Raw genomic sequence first — 21,042 nt, forward strand, 5'->3', positions numbered from 1 at the left:
TGTGAGCCTGCCAGTGCTAGGTGCCTTAGAACCAAGGGGATGGAAGGAAGTCACTAGAAATGTGACATCATCAAGGAACCTGGACAGAGAGAAGCCCAGGTTGGCCTGTGGTATGAAGTGGGACCCCCACCCCCACCCTAGGAGCGGTCTCTGCACTCAGGACTCCTGGTCACACCCACAAACCAACTGCACACTGGGAAAGGGATTGACTTTGGGATAGACACTGACCATCCCAACTCACACAAAACTACAGAAATCACAGCATGCAGGACTTGCTGAATCTTCCTTGAGACCCAGACCCATGCTCACAGTCACCTGACTTATGACAAAGGTGCTTAGGGAACTCATCAATGGCACAGGAATGCTGGATAACCAGATGGGGAAAAAATTACCCTTGACCTCCACTCACACCACCCACAAACAGAAACCCAGGTGAGACTAGAAACAGAAAGTGAGAAACAAAAACAATCAAACTTTTTTTAAAAATTGGAAACCAAAACAGTAGGCAACAGAAGAAAACACCGACTGGACACCATCAAAATGGAGAACCGCAGGAACCAAGGAAAAGTATTAGGTGTGCTACAAACTGGGTCTCCATATACATATACATGTGTACACATATACATGCACACATACATGCACATATGCATGCATACACCAGACATGTGCAAGTATAAATAAGTAAAAATAATATGAAAGAAATCTGCCACATCCAGAGCAGGGCATATCTTATGTGTTTTGGAGGGGGCTGTGGTGTAGCTCAGGGGCAGAGCACATGCTTGGCATGGTCAGTCCTGGGAGGCTCTCCCCTTCCATCACAGCAGTGTTCAGAGAGCACTGAGGTCACCGGAAGAGCACAGGTTGTCCTCATAACACTCCAGGACCAACTCCGTGTCTTCAGATTTAACTTACCCACAGGTAGTCGCCATCCACTCTGACAGCAAACTTAAGCTTCCGCAGACGGATAAGCGTGGGCGGGGTACCAGAAAGGTCCCACAGGCAGCGCACAACTCCAGCAAGTTGGCCACAGAGCAGTTCCTGTTGGTCCAAAAGGGTCTGTGGGAGAAGCAGGCAACGTTTGACCTGATTGCTCTTTACATACCAGCATCTGCTTCCCATTTTCCCAGGCTGAAAATAGTTCTTCTATTTTTTAATTTTTTGTGATGACTATCGTATGCGTTTCTGTGTGCTCATGTGGGAGTTGGGCACCTGCACCGTAGCACCTGTGTGGAGATCAGAGGACCATTCTGGGAGCCAATTTTCTCTTCTGTGACAGGTTCCAGAGATTTAATTCAGGCTTGTGCTTTGACCTGCTGAGCTGTCTGGCCAGATGATTGTGCATGCTTTGGTTTTGCTGTTGTTGTTAAGGCAGTGTCTTATTGTGCAGCCCTGACTGTGCTGGAACCCACCCCATGTAGACCTAGATCCCCCTGCCTCTGCCTCCCCAGTGCTAGGATTAATGGTGTGCACCAACACCACCCAGGCAGATTTTACATTTTTAATCACCATAAAAAAAAAAAAATTAAAAAAAAGCCACAGCTGGGCTTGGTGGTCTATGCCTATAATCGCGCGGACACAAAAGAATCCAAAGTTCAGGGGCAGGGACTGGAGAGATGGCTCATCAGTTTAGAGCACTTGCTGCTCCTCCAAGAACTGGAGTTCCATTCCCAGTGTGTTGTAGAATATTGTTGTAAGGTGTGTTACTTTGTTTATGTTGCATTTGTTTGACTCTGTGAAGCTGTGTGACTGTGCCTGTCTAGAACACCTGACCCCTCGGGGTGACTGTTCTCAGTGAGAATGAGGTAGGTGTTTTCATCTCCTCATCACCCACCTCTGCCAGTGCCTCACCTGGCCCCAGCGTGCTAGCCTTCCTAGAACCATCGGAAACTGATAGTCAGTTTCATTTTAGACCCACCATGAAAACCTGAATAAGCACGATGAACTAGTATTAGGTTTTGCAAAACCATTTAAGTCCAGGGCTGGAGAGATGATTCAGCTGTTAAGAGCACTGGTTGCTCTTAAGATTCCCAACACCCAGCCAGGGCGGTGGTGGTACACACCTTTAATCCCAGCACTTGGGAGGCAGAGCTAGGTGGGATCTGTTGAGTTCGAGGCCAGCCTGGTCTACAGAGTGAGATCCAGGAAAGGCACCAAAGCTACACAGAGAAACCCTGTCTCGAAAAACAAAACAAAAACAAAACAAAAAAGATTCCCAACACCCATGTGAGGCTCACAACCATCTGTAACTCTAGTTCCAAGCACCTTGACCCTGCCTCTCCTGGCTTTGACAAGGTCTCTGGAGCCCAGGATGGTCTCAGCCACGTCACCTGAGCAGTGAGTGGGGAGACCCTACAGCACTCACTTCAGACCCAGCCTTTGAGTGCAGGCTTTGTACGGAGCAAATGAAGTGGGGGCCTGAGGCACGAGGCACCTAATAAGCTGTAGGGACCAAGCTGAGCAGCAGGTTAGCAGTGCACCAAGAGCTCGAGGGCTGTGTCCAAGACCACAGCAGCTCCTGTGGGAGGCCAGCCACAGGAAAACCAACATGCTCATGCCTTACAGAAGGGAAGCTGCGGGGAGAGGGAGGTGTGGCCAGACAGCTGTTAAGGAGTGACTGACCCCACTGTGGAAGAGGATCTGCAGTGATACAGGGTTCTGGAATGTAGGACATGGGAACAACCATAACATGGAATAAAGTGAGCTTGGGTTCCGTTCCTGTACAGCCATCTAGCTCACATTTACATCACTCACAGCCATGCCACAGCTCCTTAGCAGCCATTCTGCTTCCACAGGAAGGCAAGCACAGTATCCAAGGCCAGCCCACTGTCTTCTACATGCCACACTGTGGTACAGCTCTGTACAACAATCTGCTGTGGAGCAACTGGTCCATAGATGCACTTTCCAGGATAGTCATCATTGGCAACAGTTTCCAAGGCCTCGAGGAAAGGTAAGCCAGACCCACCTGCAGGCAGAAAGGCTTTCCCCATAAGGAACTGGGTAAAAGGTTTAAGGCTAGACCTGGGTCCAAACCCTGGGTCCAGCTTAAAGCACTTACGGAATCTGCAAATGAATTCTTTTCTGGGGGACGGTGTGTTTCAGCAGCCATGTTTTTCAAGTGCAAAGACCACAGTCTTGATCTGCTTCCAAGTGCCTGCCTGTGCCACCCTCTTCACTGTGACCGCCTGCCTGGGGCATCTCATTCCACATCCGCCAACCCTTTCTGAGCTCATCAAGAAAGAACCATCCATATACTTCCTAATTGTGTATATATGTTTTTATTTCTAGGTTGTTGGCGAGGATTCTGCAGAAAAATTATGCCTACATTGAGAAGGTATCTTGGCGGAGTAGCCAGGGAGAGGGTGGGGATGAAAAGCCACACTCCCCGTTGATGTTTCTGAGCACACAAAGCATAATGTACTGGCAGGGGCTTCCCTGGAACCAGTCAGTGCCCAATTCCCTTCATTCTCGGGGTGAGTCCAGCATTCCATTGCCTTTGGGACTGAAAAGCATTGAAATACAAATCCCCATTGCGTAGTTTCAAAAGGACAATAGGGTGGCCACCAAAGGGAAAGGTATGGCAAGAGAGCAGGGTCATGCCTAATGCCTGTGTCTGGACCTCTGCTCAGATTCTGAAAAGCCTGGAGGAGCTCCCACTGCCTCAGACTCCGCAGTACATGGACACTTTTAATGACATCTCTGTCCACTGGTTCCCTCTCCTGAAGCTGGAGAGACTGCCCAGAGACCTGTGGGCATCTCAGGAAGAGCCTGATTACCAGGACTGTGAGGACCTGGAGATCATCAGGAAACAGACAGACTGAGCTCAGCTGGTATTGCGGGCAGTACCTGCAGCCTGGGCCAGGAGCCTGGTGCAGACCATGCCATCTCCTGTGCCAGGCCAGGAATACAACCCAGGATGGTGAGATCACATCACATCACATCCTGCCCTGGTGGCCTTGGTCTCCCAAATAGAGCCATTATTTGTGAAGTTGGTTTAAAGTGCTGTTTATTCACACCTGTCCGGTGCGGGGCTCTGATGTCTACTTGGCCATGTCTATGAGGCTCTGCAGGGAGGTGGGCACCCAAGTCTTCTCGCCCTGCACGAACACCACACCCCGGTCGATGTAGATGACGATGCGGCCAAAGGTGTAGAGCTGCTTGCCCTCATGCCGCTTGCCAATGACAGGCATGAACACGATGTTGTGCTCCTCCGCCTTGGTCTCAATGAGGTCCTTAAAGTTCATGGGCACGGAGCTGGCAGCCACACCGATGCCCCTCTGAGCCATGTTCTCAGCCTCACGGCGCTCCTGCATGGCCTCATACTGGAAGTCCTTTCTGCGCTCTGTGTGGGTGAGGTAGGCAATGTTCTCTCGCGCACCTGGCTGCATGTAGGCACCTGAAAGGGAGGGTGGTGAGGAGAGGTGACCCCAACATGCATTATGATGACACGGACGTGTGACTCACTGAGGCAACTCTGCCTAAGGACCCAGACACCAATCCATGATCACTGTGTGCTTGGGACAGTACCACAAAATTGGTCTGGGAACTTGTAGCAGATAACAAATATCAGAAGAAAACCTGTATCAGATGAGATGTGGACCCAGAGGTGGCCCTCTAAAATCACCGTCCACAAGACTACCTCATAGTCTAACATAGCTACAGAGGCCCCTGCCCTCAAAAAATGAAAAACGGGGGTTGGAGATAGCTCATTGGTTAGGAGTATGTCTTATGCTTGCAGAGAATCCAGTTTGATTCCCAGGACTCACTTCAGCTGGCCCAAAACTAACTCCAGATCCATGGGATCCGATACCTTCTTCTGGGTCCCTAGCACTGCACTCATGTGTACAACAGTCCCCTCCAGACACACACATAAACACAACTTAAATTTTTAAAAAAAAAAAGGCAACTATATTTAGGGAGCCAGAGTATGGCTACTTGAAGGATCATAGGGTGAACCAAATGCTAAGTTGTGAGAGGTACAGGGAAAGAATTCTGGGAACATGGTCTGGCGTGGACAAGGTGGAGATGGGTTAAAGGAGATGGCAACTCCCATCCCAGCTGCCACCGCAGAGCCACGTAGCCCTCCATAAGCACTGGGCCTCACCAAGAGCTAACACACAGCAAGGAGAGGCCTGTGTTGTGTATAAGGTTTAAGTGGTAACACCCTTGCTCCTGTTCTGAACACCTTCAATCCACTTAGAGCTCAGCAACATGACCTTTGCAACACAGCAGCCCTGGGCCTCCACAGCAAGCAGTGACACACAAGGACCCAGCTGCCAGGTGCCACGGACATGCACTCAGCCATTGTAGCCCACGTAGCCCACCAATACTGTCAAACACAGCATCACTCGGAAAACGGAGCACCATGTGCTGTCTGCACAGCAGTGTAGGAAGGCTACCTGGAGTCAGACCCCACGCCTGTCGGCCTCTGTAAGTAAGTAGCTGAGTCCACTAGACACTGTCCAGAGAGTGTAGTTACGCTTGGGCTGGCCTCACAGAGACAATGTCATGTTTAGGGACCAGGTCCAGGACATCCCCACAGGAGCCCCACTCACCCACATTGGAGGACACGGCCCTGTTCATGATATCAAGTGCTTCGTTGAACTTGTCCTTGACGGAGGGGTGTGCCAGCACCTGGTCTGAGAACATGGATTTCCAGCCCAGGTACCACTTGGTGATCTCCTCGTAATTAGGGCTGTTACTGAGCCAGGAGCACAACACCTGCAAAGGACACAGGACTCTGACTGAGCCAGTGGCCAACACTGGAAAGACGCTGGCCCACAGAGGTGGGAGTAGAGGGTCCCCACTGTATGCAATGCTGTTCCTCCCCACAGCTCACACTACAGGGCTCACACAGCTGCAGCATCTAGCAGTTACTTGTAGAATCTGGAGCCTGTCTGTGGCCTACACCTGCTGAGCCTTAAGCTCCACATCTCCAGACAGGTTCTGTGAGGAGCTGAGATGAGGCAGTATTATGCCTAGATAGCAATGGGCACTGAGGACTCTGAGGTTCTCACCACCCCACCATGTCCCTCCTGGACCACACAACGCACCTGAAGCCACTTGGGGAAGAAATGCTTCTCCAGCAGCCCCACCAGGCTGGAGACAGAAATCATCCCTTCCCAGTCCATCACCCAGTAGAAGGCGTCCATATGCTGCTGGTGGGGGTTGATGACAAGCTCACCCAGGCACATGCCTGCAAGAGAGGTGGTCCCTGGCTCAGCTTCCACAGTGCAGTCATGGAAGTACAGAGTGCTGCTATCCAGCAGACTCTTCAGTCTCTGGTCAGATCCTTCCTTCCACCCCAGGATTCACAAGCACTTAAGAAGCCAGTGGCTTTCTGGCCCCGTCAGGAAAACCACAAGGCACAGAGAGCCCAGAGTCATCACTGCAGACCTTGGTCACAGTGATGAAGAGACAGCAGGAAGGCCCTGGCTCCACTGCTCTTCCACCTCTGCCAAAGCAGTACACCTGGTGGTGGAACACTGAGCAAACCCCACATTGCCCACACGGCTCTGTCTCCTTACCCAACTTGGGCACAATGTTCCTGAGCATGAAGGCCTCCCAGGAACCGGGGGTGAGGACCTCTTTCCAAGGCTGCAGGATGAGCTTGGCTGAGGCATCACTGGGGTGCCATTTCTGCAGCGCGCTGGACAGCTTGCTGCGGACAGGGGAGTAGAGCGGCTCCAGGCGGGCCTGCATGAGGGGCAGCCACGGATGGATCCACGAATGGATGGGAACAGTGTCTGTCAAGGGGTTCCAGTTGTCCACCTGCAGGACAAATGGAGAAGGGTAAGCAGTGCAGACAGTTGAACACACCAGTGCTGTCCTTAGGAAAGAGGTGTGTGTGTCCTGACCAAGGGCCACAGTCCTTGATGTGTATGTGGAGGGCAAAATCCAACATGGAGGTAAGTGGCAGGCATTTTGTACTCTAGGTCCCTCCACAGAGGAAAAAAAACACTCATGCCTCCGACTCCAACCTCAGCATGGCTCAAGGTTCACTAAAGGCACTGAGGAAATGAACTCCCTCTTGAGGGCGGTGGGAAGGGGGTACTCGGGGAAAGGCTGGAAGGACGACTGTAGGACACCAGCTGTGTTAACAGAGTCCTCCAATCCCAGCAGTCTAGTGGCAGAGGTGGTAGGTGAGAAGAGACAGGGCTCTGTCCTACCTCCTTCTGCAGCTTGGGGAAGATGAGCTGGTCCAGGATATTGTCCAGGATCCACACAGGGATGATGTGTGCCCAGCTGTCCAGGAAGTCAACCATCGGCTCACAGTTCCTGGGTTGCCACTGGTTGACAACATTCCGAACAAAAGGCATCCAGACCTCCCACATGAGCCTGTGAGAGAGGCAAGGGCAGCTGGTCAGCCAGTGTTGGTTTCAAAGTGTGCCACCCACAGACCCACTCAGGAAACTTCAGGCCAGTCCCCACAGGGGCTCCCGTGATGCCTTGAGCTCCTCAACGTTCCTCTCAGGGTCAGCCCAGCTCCTGGACGCTCAGGACGTAACACATGTGAGCGAGCATGCCTTCAACCCCCAGAGCAGTGCCAGCCTGGAGCAGAGGCAGGAGTCCTGCTCCTCGGGGAGGCAAGGGGACACAGTGGGGTGGGGCCCCTGGCACCTGTGGAAGGCGTCCGAGGACAGGTCCTGGCTGCTGTGAGACAGAAGCTGGTCGTTCTCCAAGAGGCTCTTCCACTTGGAGATGATCTGGGTGCCATAGCTGCCATCCTGCAGAACAGTGACATCATCAGCCTTCCCACCTCAGTAACCATGCCCTTGCCCAAGCTGCAGGCTGCACCCTAGCTCACCTCGAGGGGGTGCCAGTCCTTGAAGTAGTCCTTCACAAGTGGGTAGACGATGGCCACAGCAAGATCTGCTCGGTCCGCCAGGCGGTACTCCTCATAGTACTTGTCCTGCAGTGTCTCGAAGATGCGGGCACACTCGTCCAGCGTGAGGGGGTCAGTGCCATGAGGCTGCATGCGGCGCTCACACTCCTCCACCAAGGCTAGCACCTTGCTGAGGTTGGAGATGACACGCTCCTCGTGGGCTAGGACCTCGGCGGTCTTCTCAAGCTCGTGGGACAGGCTGACCACCATGTCCCGCTCGTACTGCAGCTGACGGTCGCTCTGGATGATCTCCTGCTCTGTGCGCTCAATGAGCAGCTGCAGGTTGTGCTCAAGCTCAGGCAGTGCAAAGCCTGGCACCTTGGCTTCCTTGCCAGCTGTGGGAGGCAGCTGTGCCAGTAACGGCAGCCCCTCATCGGGCACGCTGTGCTTGTGGCTGATCTGGCTGTAACTGTAGTACACCTTCTGCTCCCGGCCTGTCATGTCGATCACCTAGGAAAGAGTGGCAGGGCGCCACCTGTCAGCCCCCACAAGCAGGGAGACAGGACGCTGGCCAAGTATGGGGAGCCCTGCTAGTGGGCAGAGCTGCCTACCACAGGCTGCAGCTGCCACGCCACACTACCCCATACGGAACCATGACGGGCAGCTTCCACAACTGCTGTCCGACACCGACGGGGAGCAGTCCCCCATCCCAGCTGTCCCAAACCTCTCACTTCATTCACAACTACGACAAGCCTGACACCTGTGGACCTGTCGGAACCCCAAGTCAGAAGTCCTTAAAAGAGAGGTCTCTCTCCTGGCTCCCAGCCAGTCAACATGCCTTCCCTGCTGGCTTGCTGCACTCCCAGGAGCCCTCTCCTGGGTCTCAAACAAAGAGCAAAGTTTACCTACAAACAGAGAACCCAAAACAAAGCAAAGGAAGCTGCAGGCTGAACAGCGTCCCCAAGGTTAGGAGCTATGCTCACTACAGTGGTCTGCATGGGGAGGTGGGCTGCTTTGCAGTGCTTAGGGTGGAAGGCAGGGCCTGGCAGGTCTGTGCTTGCTGAGTACTTTCTGTAAGAACTGTTACTGGATTCACTGGGCATGAGCTCCAGGCAGTGGGAGCACTGCGCTTGCCCTGATCACTGTTGTGCCATGAAGGGCCAGAAGCAGAAGAACTGGACTGAGAAGGCCATGCACTGGAATCCCAATGCCAGGAGGTGTGGGGAGGACTGAGGATCTGAGGCCAACCTGGGCTAAGAATTCTAGGCCAGCCTAGGTTACACGGTGAGATTCTGTCTTGGGAAAGAGAAAGGGAAGCAACGCGCACACACACACACACACACACACACACACACACACACACACACACACACACGAGTAACCTAGTTATCAGACCTCAGAGGACGGACAGGGACCAATATGAAGCCTTCATACCTTGACCTGAGACAGCTCCTTCTGAGGTGCTGTGAGCTTCTTGCTGATCCTACCCTTGGCCTTCAGCTCCTCCACAGTCTTGTAAGAGTACTTTGGCTTCTTCTTGCTCCCACTTGGGTCTTTCCTCCACTGGCTCAGCTCCTTCTGAAATTCCTGAGGCAGAGGGACGCAGAGTGAGAACAGGAAGAGCCTCTTCCACAGCAGCCAGGACCAAGCAAGGCCTTGCTGGACCACCAAGCATCACTTCCCAGCACCCCTGTACAGCACAGGTGTGAGATGCCAGGGCAGGTGCCCAGAAGGAAGGGCAAAGCTTTGCTGGTCCTCACTGACTCATGCAGAACTCAGAAACAGCACAAAGGATTAGAAAGCACTGGCCCCACCAGGCAGAGCCCCCACAGAAAATGGTGAGCAGAGGGCAGCCTGAGCGAGGACACGACCCTCAAGTCAGTGGCGTGACTGCCGTTTTTATTTCGCACTCGGCTTTAACCTGTCATTTCTTTCGAGTATCCGGAGTTGCAGCTGTGCAGGAATCACAGCACCCAGTCTCATGCAGGGCTGTCTCTGAGCAGAGCCCAATCTGCAGTCAGACCACAACAGCGCAGCATGCCAGTTCCCACCCTACCCGCCTCACACACACCCAAGCCTAGGGCAGCACTCAGCCACTGGCTGCACACTGAGCCCCCAGCAGGGCCTGTCACACAAGCAGGTGTGTGGTGACCCCAAAGGCCATCAGAACGCACAGCCCATGAGGAACTGCCGTCTGGAATGGTCCCAGCCACGAGCCACTCATACGCCTGCCTTCTCAGTACCTCTTCAGCCTCTTCCTCCGAGTCGGCCACGGGGAAGTCCTGCAGAGACTGAGTGGTCCGCTCTGAGCCGTAGGCCCCCACAGCTCCTTTGCCTTTTCTCTGTTTGGCTTCAATGGGGTTGATGATACCTGAGCAAGGATAGGTGAAAGACACTTTTCAGATCTTGGCAACCTATGTGAAGACACCACTAAGAAAACACCGCCTGCTCCTCACCCCACAGCACACCACTACTCGGGACAGGACCCTGTGCTCAGGACAGTGCCACGCTCCAAGACTTGAGGAGTGACATCACTTCGGAACATGGAGCCTGTAGATGAGTAGGAAACGGACCACTTCTGAGGATGCAGCCCTATGCCCTGTCCACTGCCGGCATTCAGAAGCCTGTGTGGTGAGTAACTCAGGAGCTGACTGGCTGAAGGACACTGTGGACTGGTAAGGGGCTCACACAGCCTGCAATGAACGTTTATAACATGGCTAAGTCCTGGAAATAAACACCACAGCATTTCATGAGGATTCCCGCTGCTCCCAGGTTTCCCTTCCATCTCCCCTCAGCACTGTTGGAACCTCACAGATGCTCTGCCACCCTCTTTCCAGCAGTCTTAGCACCACTGAGATGAACGTGGGTGGCCCCGGGTGCGAATTACACTGGACCCAGTCCCGGCTGGAAAAGACCAAGTTCTTGCTCCTCCTGGCTCGGGGCCAAGGTGATGATGAGCTATGTATACCAGGGGCTGTTTCTCAATAAGGATGGTGTGGGGAACATGGCTCTGGTCAGCCAGCAGCAGCAGGCACATCCTCAGCTGGTGAAGGCCGCCATGCTGCACACTGACCTAGCTGGCACTGAGTTGCTGACTGAGAAAGACTACAGAAGCAGGGAATACAGAGCTGAGCCTTCAGAGCCAGCAGGCTCACATAATGGTCACTTGGCAGGCCACAGGGAGCGGAGGACACATCTTTAAGACCTCACGCAGCTCCAGAGGCAGCTGGGAAGCAGCCCAACTCCTGCCGGGCAAAATCTGGAGTTCTCGGTGAAACTGTCCAACTCTGAAATATTAGCAGTTATCTGCAGCCACTTCAGACCCCAACACTTTCCTTCCCCCTTAAACAACTACTTCATTCTGAGGAAGCCAGGCAGCTGGGGAACACACGTGGCCACGCTGCCAAACCCAGCTGCAGAGTTAACAGCCATTGTGTTTGGTTTTGAGTTCAAGCATCCTTCGCAGGGCCTGACGCACTGAGATCAGGCCATACTTGACAGGCTCCCTAGAGGGAAAAGGCAGATGCGGTGAGCCCTCCCTGCCCTGCCCCTCCTCCTGGGCCGCAGCCTCACCTTGTGCGTTCTTCCCCAGGCCCCGGCCGGGGACATAGCCCATCTTCTGCAGCAGCTTCTGCCCAATCCCCTTCGTGTGTCTCTCCCAGCTGCCAAAGTCCATGAAGGACTTGGTGCCTCCGGCAAAGCCTTTCTGGCTGGGCTTAAAATTGCCACCCTGTGAAGAAGGCAAGATGAGCGAGGGTGAGAGAGAAACACAGAACGATACAAGGGACTCGGGCCAACGAGAGAACAGCCTGCAGCTAGAGTGCATTATGAAAAGCTGTAGTGGACCCAGGGGGACAGCACACACATGGGTGCCCGCCGGGCTTCTCCCTGTCGAGGAAGCCCTGCACGGGTGACCTCCGATGGGTGCCCCCTGGGGACTACCCTGCAAGACCTACCGTCTTTAACTTCTTTGGTCCCAAATCCTTTGGAAAGTCCTCCTGTTTTGTGGGCTTCTCATCATCATCAGAGTCCTCAGAGTCCACTTCCTCAGCCGCCCCTTTCTTGAGCCCTGCGCTGATGAAGTTGACGGGCGCAGAATAGTCTCGGGCCCTGCAGACAGACACAAATCCCCCAAGTCTATAGAGAACATCTCTGCAGCATGCTGTCCTAAGAACTGCTTAGAAGAGAACTCCTTAGAGAGAGGGCCTTCATGGGATCCACTTAAAAACATAATGTTTACTTATGCCCAAACTCCAAAAGGGACTCAAAACTGGCCTCTAGCAATCTCATGTTTAACATTTTTAAAAAAAAGTATCTCTATGTGTGGTTACGCACATGACTGTGTGGGTGTCCAAGGAACCAAAAGCACAGATCCCCTGAAGCTGGAATTATAGGCAGTTGTGAGCTGACAGGCTGGGCAAAAACTCAGGTCTGTAAGAGCAGGATTCGATCTTAACTGCTAAGTCATCTTCCAGCCCACATTTAACATTTATGGGGTCTGTTCAATTTGAATCTGTAGCTGAAGATTTGTCATTGTCAATAGTTGATTATAAATTCAAAATAAGATGTAATAATCTTACTTCCCTTTGACAGTTTTAAAATGTTATTATCATTGTGTGTATGATGGGGCCTATGTGCCTCGGCAAGCAAATGACAGTCAGAAGCCAGCTGTATGGAATGGTTCTTCCTCTTCACCTTTCCTGCAGGATCTGGTGACTGAACTCAACCAGCCAGGCTCATGGGGCAGTGGCAAGCACCTTGACTTGCTTCACCACCCCACTGGGCCTCCCTTTACAACTAAAAAGACTGTTTTTAGCTTGAGAGTGGTTCAGTTCCCAACAATACACACACAGCATTTGTTTTAGATAACATTTCAAGTGTAAAAATCAAACAGGAGAGGGAAAATCCAGATAGATAAAAATCCTAGGTGGGTGGTGGTAGCACACGCCTTTGATCCCTGCACTCAGATCTCTGTGAGTTTGAGACCAGCCTGATCTACAGAGGGAGTTCCAATACTGCAAGATCCCTTTCTTGGTGGGGGTGGGGGTGGGGATAGGGGTGGGGATCTCAAGTATAATTAAAAAATTCTGAGGGTCATCAAGTGTGGGGACACATGCTTTTTTTTTTTTTCTTTGATTGTGAGACAATGTCTTACTATGTAGCCCAGGCTGTACCACCAGTGTCTTACTACGTAGCCCAGGCTGTACCACCACACTTTCCCTGTGGACCTAGTCACTTTCTATCTTCGGTTTCAGCCAACAGTATTTTCCAGAGTGACCTTCCCTAACCTCCCTAATCTTCAGGACCTGTGAGAATGCTCTTGACCAGGGCATGCTTCCAAAGCTGCCATGCCTGTGGTGACTAGCATGCCTCTCTCCATAAGAAGCTATACTGTCATCACACTCATTGCTGAGGAGGAACCTGCCACCACCTCAGCAACACATAGCAAGATGCTGGAGCTACAGGACTCAATAATGCCAGGAGAAGAGTCTTCTGGGGGTGCCTCCCTGACCCTCTAGAGCCAGGGCATGCAGCCCAGCAAACAGTACCGTTTGCCTCCAAAGCTGGGCCTCTCCTCGTCCGAGTCACGCTCAGCCCACACCCCATAGGTGGCCTCCTCCTTGGTCTGCCAGTGACGCTGGCGGTTGGGGTTGAACTCATTCTGGAGATCCCAGTCTGTGATCTCAAAGTTCTCACGCTCGTCGTCATCATCATCCAGGTGGCCTTCCCCGTCCCGGTACAAGTGGGACAGCGACATAGCTGGTCACTAGAGGAAGGGGGACAAGAAAAGCACTGTGAAAGCCTGGGCCAGCTAAAGATTCCCCGGGAATCTCTATTCCCGTTTCCTCCAAAGGAAATCCCATTAGCCTCATGCTACTACTCAATAAAGTAGCCATTAAACACAGGACAAAGTGACCAGCAACAAGTAAAAGAAGTCGGTCCCAGCAGTCCACTCAGGTCTAACAACCCACACTGCCATGGCCCTGTCAGAGTCAAGCATCACAAGCGAGTGCAACAGGAAAGAAGTAACAGCTCTGTGTTACTACCTTAGAAACCAAGCCTTCTCGGTTTTCCAGTTAGGAGTTCTATCTAGCCAATTTGGAGTCCCAAGGAAACTTCCGAATGTCTTCTGAAATACTGTTTCATGAGACTGAATGACAGTGTAACACTCAGGTTTTCTCTCCCAAACCCAAACAGCGTCTGAGGTAATGGAAAGCTGCAGTCTTTACGAGTGATACTTCACAGTCGCACCTATAGAGTGTGGGATAAACACACTCTTTTACCCAGGAATCTATTCAGCCATCTCTCTCTCTAACTGCACCACTGGCTACAGTCAGTTTCAGAAGGAACTTGTAAGGACTGATTAAGGTGGTACTTTGGAAAGACAACACCATCTCCCTACCCCCACCCCACCCCCCTGCCCCCACTCCACCCCCCCTACCCCTGACCCCTATCCTACCCCACCACCCCACCCCACCAGGGTCTATCTCTGTAAATTCAAAGTCAGCTTGGTCTACATAGTGAGTCCCAGATCAGCCAGAGCTACACAGTGAGACCTGGTCTCAAAACAAACAAAATAACAACAAAAGCTGAACTCCCAGTAGGTGCTTAAAAAACAACGTCCTCACCTGGTGGAGTTGGCGCACGCCTTTAATCCCAGCACTTGAAAGGCAGAGCCAGGCGGATCTCTGTGAGTTTGAGGCCAGCCTGGTCTACAGAGCAAAATCCAGGACAGGCACCAAAACTACACAGAGAAACCCTGTCTCGAAAAACCAAAAGAAAAAAAAAGCAAGCAAGCAAACAAAAACCCCAGCATCCTCACCAGGACTAATGGCACACCCCTTAAACCCCAGCAGTCAGGAAGCAGAAAAAGGCAGATCTCTGTGAGTTCAAGTCCAGCCTGGTCTACTGAGCGAGTTCCAGGACAGCCAAGGGCATATAAGAGGAGCCCTGTCTCCAAAAATCGGAAAGAACGAAGGAAGGAAGGAAGGGGAGGGAGGGAGGGAGGAAGGAAGGATAAAATCAGGAACACTTAAACCACAGCCCACCTCTACCAGCGCCTCTGTGTGTGGTTATCACGTGTGGATATAACATACAAAACCTCCAGCACGGTACATTGCACACTAACTTCCTCAGTACGTGAGGCCACCGTGTGCAGATCACCACTGACAGCGGTCTTCCGTACAGCGAGATCTGGACCTCCTCTGGCCGGGTGGAAATGCTCAGAAGTTACACATATCTCCCTGCTCCGCCTCACTAAGCACAGGTTAACCTCAACAAGTTCCAACCTCAGCTACGAGTGCACAAATGAGTGCAAAGTTCTCAAAGGAGGCAGGGAGCCCTGGACCCACGGGATCACGATACAGTCGCCTCCCCAGCACAGAGATGGTAAGAAGCCCACAGCGGCCAGCAGACGCTCAGAACACGAGCGCGACGGGGGCTGATTACTTAGTGTCAGCATCGGGACGCTGGCGGGTCCCGGTGCTTCATCTGATCCCGGACCCGCAGCGAGCAGAGCCGGAGACCGTGGCGCAGGGAGGCCGTGGGGCCGTCGCCGCAGGGGATCTGCCCGCCCTCCGGGGACGCCACCCGCGACCCTGCCGCCCACTCACCTCGAGGGTTCAGCGATCGCGGTCCACACGACTTTCCCCCAGCGTCCGAGAGCCGGCGAGGAGCCCGCCAGCAGAAACCCGGATGCAGCCCTGCCGGCGCGCCGGAATAACATCACCCAGCGACGGAAATGGTGCGTTGTTGCCCCGGCAGCGACTTAACACGAGAGGGGGCGGGTCTGCGTGCCGGAAGAACTCACGATCCCGCCCTGCTGCTTCCGGTTGCCACCGGAACTGAGGCCGTGTAGACATCTGAGCTAAGGGTACGCCGTTGTCGGGTGCTCGAGTCAGTCCGCCCAAGGCGGCGAAGGGCTGATTCCAAGAAAGCCACCCGCGATGAGAACCGCGGGGCCCAGACTATCTGAACCAGTGTCCCGGGACCCTGAGTAATTAAAGTGTCCTCTGGACTCCATGTTGCGAAACGGAAAGGGCCTAACCCCGGCAGAATAGCTTGAAAATCCCGGGAGAGATTTCTCCGTTCCGTCCCCCTCTGCATGCATGCCTCCTGGCCTTTGTTTCGTCTTCTCTTGTAAAGCTGTAAACAGGAAGGGCAAAGGAACCTAAGAACTTATCTCCAGGCAGTTCTGGCCAGGCTGTAAATAAGTCCGTTTTCCTTTGCCAATCCCTGTTCCTGTTTTCTTCCGAGATATAATGACACTAAGACAACAGATTTATGGACCTGAGTACCTTGTTCTTGGCTCTTTCAGGACAAGGGAGTGTGGACTCAGAAACACTTTAAGGAATGAATGGGCGGAAGGAATGCCCAAACATTCTTCCTAGGAAACAGTTTTATTATTTTCCTCTCTAGTTATTTCTCTGTTGCTGTGATAAACAACTAAGGAGAAGAAAAAGCGGGTTGGGTTTTGTGGGGGTTCGTTGTTGTTGGTTGGTTGGTTGGGTTTTTTTGGTTGGTTGGTTTGGTTTGGATTAGGTTTTTCTGAGACAGGGTTTCTCTGTGTAGCCCTACTGTCCCGGAACTCGCTTTGTAGACCAGGCTGGCCTCGAACTCAAGAGATTCATTTGCCACTGTCTTTTGAGCGATGGGATGTAAGGCCTGCGCCACCACCACCAGCCAAAAAGGAGCATACTTCATCTTACATTCTTACACTTTTCCAGGTCATAGTCTGATGTCATCTCGGGTTAAAGAACAGGTTAATTTTCTCTCAAAAAGAGTTAAAAGACTAGGCCGGGCAGTGGTGGCGCACGCCTTTAATCCCAGCACTTGGGAGGCAGAGGCAGAGCCAGGCGGATCTCTGAGTTCGAGGCCAGCCTGGGCTACCAAGTGAGTTCCAGGAAAGGCTCAAAGCTACACAGAGAAACCCTGTCTTGAAAAAAACAAACAAAAAAAGAGTTAAAAGACCATATCCTTCAGGGGGTGGGGGTGGCGCACGCCTTTAATCCCAGCACTCGGGAGGCAGAGGCAGGTGGATCTTTGTGAGTTCCAGGACAGCCTGGTCTCCAAAGAGAGTTCCAGGAAAGGCACAAAGCTACACAGAGACCCTGTCTCGAAAAACCAAAAAAAAAAAAAAAAAAAAAAAAAGACCATATCCTGGTGGGTTTTTTGGTTGTTTTTTGCTTGGCTGGTTGGGTTTTTGTTTGTTTGTTTTCTGTCAGCTAGGCACACACAAGAATTATCTTAGATGGCCTGTAGGCAAGTATGTGGGGTCGTTTACTTGATTAATGACTGATGTGGGAGGGATCAGCCCACTGTGGGTGGGGCCACCACTGCTCTGGTTGTCCTAGTGAGCTTGGCGAGCAAGCCAATGAGCAGTGTTCCTCCATGGCTGTTGCTTCCGTTCTTGCTTTAAATTTCTGTCTTGTTTTTCCTCAGTGAACTGTAAAACAAATAAACCCTCTCCTCCCCAAGTTGCTCTTGGTCATGGTCTTCACAATACAGCAATAAAACCTAACTACAAAACACACAGGAAAGACATACTAGTGAGCCCTTGGGGAGTCTGTCAGAGACATCCTGACATTGGTGAAATCAGGCCCCTTCTTGGAGATTCTAGTCACATTAATGAAAGAATTTAAGAACAGATAGAAATGAAAGCTAGAGGGCAATCCTTCAAAGGGCAGGCAAGCTGTAATTCTCAGCTGCCTAGAAGAGAATGGAGAGGGAAGGGAAGGCGTGATATCATTGGGGGGGGGTATTAGAGGATAAGTCTGGATGCAAATTTAAAGAAAAAACCCAGGGCAGGCAAGCTGGAAATCTAGAAACTACCTGGGGAAGGGGAATGGAGAAGGGGAAAGCCAGGTCATAAGATAAACTGCCACAGAGGTCAATCATATGGCAAGGAGGGGGGCTTTAGGGAAGGAGCAAGGAATCCCAGCACATAGAAATTAAAAGTATACTTACGTTGGGGAGAATATTTCTGCATGTGACAAGGTGAAAGTGACCCAGCCAGGCAGGCAAGCACACCCAAGCTACAAGTTTACTTCATTTCTGTTCTGAGGAATGTGGTCTCTGTGTCTCCCCGTCTGTAGGAGCTCAACCTCAATTTAATATGACGGCTACTTCATAATCCTCACAAAGCCGAAGCCTGTGACAGTCAAGTCTCAGAAGTGTCTGGCATTCGGGGCTTGGGCACATACTACAAGAGTTTCACCGATTGGGAAGGGTTATGGAATACTAGCCCTTAGGCAAGCTAGCCATCTTTGATAAAACAAAAACTTTCTCACACTTAAGCTCTGACCGAAATCCAAACAAAAAAGACAGAAAAAGAAACATGCCAGGCATGATTGCACACACCTTTCATTCCAGCACTGGGAAGGCAGAGGTGATCAGGTCTCAGTGAGACCTGCCCTAGATAGCAAGTTCCAGGATATCCAGGGCTAAATAATGAGGTCTTGTCTCCAAAAAAGGGAAGAGAAATGAAAGCAAAAAAGAAACAAAAAGAAAAAAGAAGGGGTACATTTTTTCTGAGTCAGAACTCAGAAAGACCCAACTGAACCTGGATGGGTATTTACATTGTTTTAAGATGGGCCTTCATGTGGTTATCCTTAAGCAGGTCCCTGGATTAACCCTTACCAACCAGTCCTTAACCAGTGGGTCACAACCCCTTTGGCAAACTTCTGTCTCCAAAAATTTTTACACTATGATTCATAACAGTAGCAAAATTACAGTTACATTTTGTAGTTAGAGTTTTCCTGCCTGGCCCACAGTCAGGACAAATCTCTCTTACCCGCCAGTCCCACAGTCGCTCAGACCCAACCAAGTAAGCACACAGAGATTTATATTATTTACTAACTGTATGGCCGTGGCAGGCTTCTTGTTATCTACTTCTATCTTAAATTAACCCATTTCTATTCATCTATATTTTGCCTCGTGGCTCGTGGCGTAGCTGATAGGAAGTCACAACATGCACACAAGGTTGGGCTTGCCTGGCGGACCCCCTAGTTACTTCCAGTTCAAAATAGCTATTTCCAGGTCAAAACATCTCGAGTGACTAGGACTCCGTGGCTTTGCATGGATGCGTAAAGCGTGCGCGGCCATGTAATCTAAGCGCATGCGTGGAGTAGCCACATGCGGTCCTGTACGCATGCGCGGTCCACTCTTTAAAAGGCCGGCGCCATTCTTGCACCGGTCTCTTCTCCTCTCTTCCTGTCCTCTTAACCACGTGTGTGTTTCCCACAGGCCTGTCACGTCTGTCTCTTCCTATCCTATATTAATAAACAGCTCTTCTGTGGATTTGTTGTGTTCGGGATGTGTCCCTCGTGGGGTAACAGTAGCAATGAAAACCACCACATGAGGAACTGTATGAAAGGATTAGAAATGTTAAGAAACACTGACCTAGAGGCAGGTTCTATTTCATAATGTAACAAGTTCATCACAGAGGGAAATCAGGACAGGAACTCAAGGAGGCAGGAACCATGGAGGAACGCTGCTTGCTGGGTGGTCCTCTGGCTTATTCACGGGCTCATGTTTAGCTAGCTTTGTTATACAGCCCAGGACCACCTTACCTTGGTGCTGCCCACAGTGAGCTGGTCCTCCCCCATCAAGTAACTATCAGGGCCATCCGGAATAGACAGGTTTACAGGCCAGTCATATCTGGACAGTCCATCCCAGCTTTCCTTTCAGATGACTGTGTCAAGGTGACACTAAGCTGACTGGGATGTTTCAAACTGGCTGGTAAATCAATGCATCCACTCATCCACTAGACCTATCAAAATGTATTGAGTGCCTAGGAGCTGTATCCAAACAATGTAACAAAATGAGTAGAAGGTTTCCAGGGAGCACAAAGAGGGGCGCTGAAACAGATGCCTGAGAAGTGAAGAGTTCCTTAGAAAAGCTGTTTACACCAGGGATGGACAGACAGGCAAGGTAGAGCCTCTGAGGAGAGTTCATGGCCCCAGCACCAAAGACAGTACGGCAGAGACTTATTACAGAGACTCGGAGCCCACGTGAAAGAAGTAGGGGTCTGTTTTTATACGTTTCTTTTTTTGTTTGTTTTTGGGGTTTTTGTTGTTGTTGTTGTTTGTTTTTGTTTTTCAAGACAGGGTTTCTCTGTGTAGCTTTGCGCTTTTCCTGGAACTCGCTTTGTAGACCAGGCTGGCCTCAAACTCACAGAGAATCTCCTGCCTCTGCCTCCCAAGTGCTGGGATTAAAGGCGTGCGCCACCACCACCCGGTAATACATTTCTGAGGATGGGAAGGTTTCACAGACATGAGCCTGGATGTCCCCAAGTCCCAAAGGCTTTTTTGAGAAGTGACCGGAGAGAGGGATGGATACAAGTCCCTGGAGTCTGGGCCAATGACCTAACCCCATGGAAACCTCCCAACCTCAAAAACTGGTCCTTCATCAATATGTATCAGTTTAAGGCCAGACAGTGGTGGCATACACCTTTAATCCCAGCACTTGGGAGACAGAAGCAGGTGGATCTCTGACTTGGAGGCCAGCCTGGTCCACAGAGATCGAGTTCCAGGACAGCCGGGACTATACAGAGAAACCCTGTCTTGAAAAATAAAACAGAGTTGGGGATTTAGCTCAGTGGTAGAGCGCTTGCCTAGCAAGCACAAGGCCCTGGGTTCGATACTCAGCTAAAAGAAAGAAAGAAAGGAAGGAAGGAAGGAAGGAAGAAAGAAAGGAAGAAAGAAAGAAAGAGAGAAAGAAAGGAAAAGAAAACAAAACAACTCTCAGTTCAATGCTCAGCCTTTGGGAAAGCAAGGATAAAAAATATCCACAGGCCTAGACTGAGCGGGCCCATATCCACCGCTATCTCCTGACACTTCTCAGATAAAGACCTAGCCTTGGTACTTGGGGGCATCCAGGCCCATGTCTAGATTCCCAGTGAGGTACTAAGACGTGTAGGGGTTTTTTAAACAACACGGCTCCTCATCAGGAACGTGGCAAGCCCTCTGACACTCATTGGTCCATCCTACCCCTTCTAGAGAAGAGAATATAGAGAAGGCCCTGGAAGAGGGTAAGCGCCTGCAGCTTGAAGCAAGCTGAAGAACAGTACCAGGCCTGGCCCCAGAATGCAGGCATATCAGCTCTAATCACCCCACTTTCTTCTCTGAGGTGACAGAGGGACTTGCACACATTCAAGGTCATTGTTAAAGACCTCTGCAGACATCCTCTCTCTCTCAGCCTTCAAAGAGAGCGTCCACTGT

At 51.5% G+C, this 21,042-nt stretch overlaps 4 protein-coding genes across 5 annotated transcripts in view; 1 reads left to right on the plus strand and 3 right to left on the minus strand.

Moving 5' to 3' along the window:
* LOC118572570 overlaps positions 1-303 on the minus strand; it is a 4,272-nt gene extending 3,969 nt beyond the window's left edge. Inside the window, exon 1 of the mRNA XM_036172291.1 lies at positions 277-303. Coding sequence (XP_036028184.1) covers positions 277-303 — 27 coding nt within the window. The remainder of the gene's footprint in view (positions 1-276) is intronic.
* The window catches only part of Hps4 (HPS4 biogenesis of lysosomal organelles complex 3 subunit 2), a 32,958-nt gene extending 31,839 nt beyond the window's left edge, over positions 1-1,119 (minus strand). The window contains exon 1 of the mRNA XM_036171677.1: positions 913-1,119. Within this exon, the coding sequence (XP_036027570.1) occupies positions 913-1,119 (207 nt within the window). The remainder of the gene's footprint in view (positions 1-912) is intronic.
* A 656-nt stretch (positions 1,120-1,775) lies between these two features.
* On the plus strand, positions 1,776-3,985 carry LOC118572241 (SRR1-like protein; the record flags this gene model as incomplete). Its single annotated transcript, XM_036171678.1, has 4 exons — positions 1,776-1,802; positions 2,793-2,947; positions 3,286-3,331; positions 3,627-3,985. Coding segments are annotated over 4 exons (420 nt in total), but the record flags the coding sequence as incomplete, so codon positions are not given.
* Tfip11 (tuftelin interacting protein 11) lies at positions 3,257-16,015 on the minus strand. Of its 2 annotated transcripts, XM_036171713.1 has the most exons (14): positions 15,436-15,932; positions 13,870-14,074; positions 13,372-13,589; positions 11,779-11,932; positions 11,396-11,552; positions 10,066-10,193; positions 9,257-9,409; positions 7,805-8,332; positions 7,618-7,724; positions 7,167-7,335; positions 6,525-6,768; positions 6,051-6,193; positions 5,553-5,718; positions 3,257-4,393 (listed from the first exon to the last, which is right to left on the minus strand). In XM_036171713.1, the coding sequence occupies exons 3-14, from the start codon at positions 13,578-13,580 to the stop codon at positions 4,038-4,040; spliced, it is 2,514 nt and encodes an 837-aa protein (XP_036027606.1). In that variant the 5' UTR covers positions 13,581-13,589; positions 13,870-14,074; positions 15,436-15,932; the 3' UTR covers positions 3,257-4,037. The 2 variants fall into 2 exon arrangements, with proteins under 2 accessions (XP_036027606.1, XP_036027605.1); XM_036171712.1 differs by lacking the exon at positions 13,870-14,074 and having other exon boundaries at positions 15,436-16,015.
* Between the last annotated feature and the right edge of the window lie 5,027 nt (positions 16,016-21,042).

Source organism: Onychomys torridus, chromosome 22 (assembly GCF_903995425.1).
Source record: "Onychomys torridus chromosome 22, mOncTor1.1, whole genome shotgun sequence".
Taxonomy (NCBI): Eukaryota; Metazoa; Chordata; class Mammalia; order Rodentia; family Cricetidae; genus Onychomys; species Onychomys torridus.

What these genes read in the sequence shown, in the direction of transcription:
- Tfip11 (XM_036171712.1), bottom strand. Translation starts at nt 13,580, where the DNA reads ATGTCGCTGTCCCACTTGTACCGGGACGGGGAAGGCCACCTGGATGAT. An exon ending in CCTGGGGAAGAACGCACAAG is followed by an intron (nt 10,194 to 11,395) that starts GTGAGGCTGCGG and finishes ATCCTTGCTCAG; the next exon opens with GTATCATCAACCCCATTGAA. An exon ending in TCTTCCCCAAGTGGCTTCAG is followed by an intron (nt 5,719 to 6,050) that starts GTGCGTTGTGTG and finishes TGTCCTTTGCAG; the next exon opens with GTGTTGTGCTCCTGGCTCAG.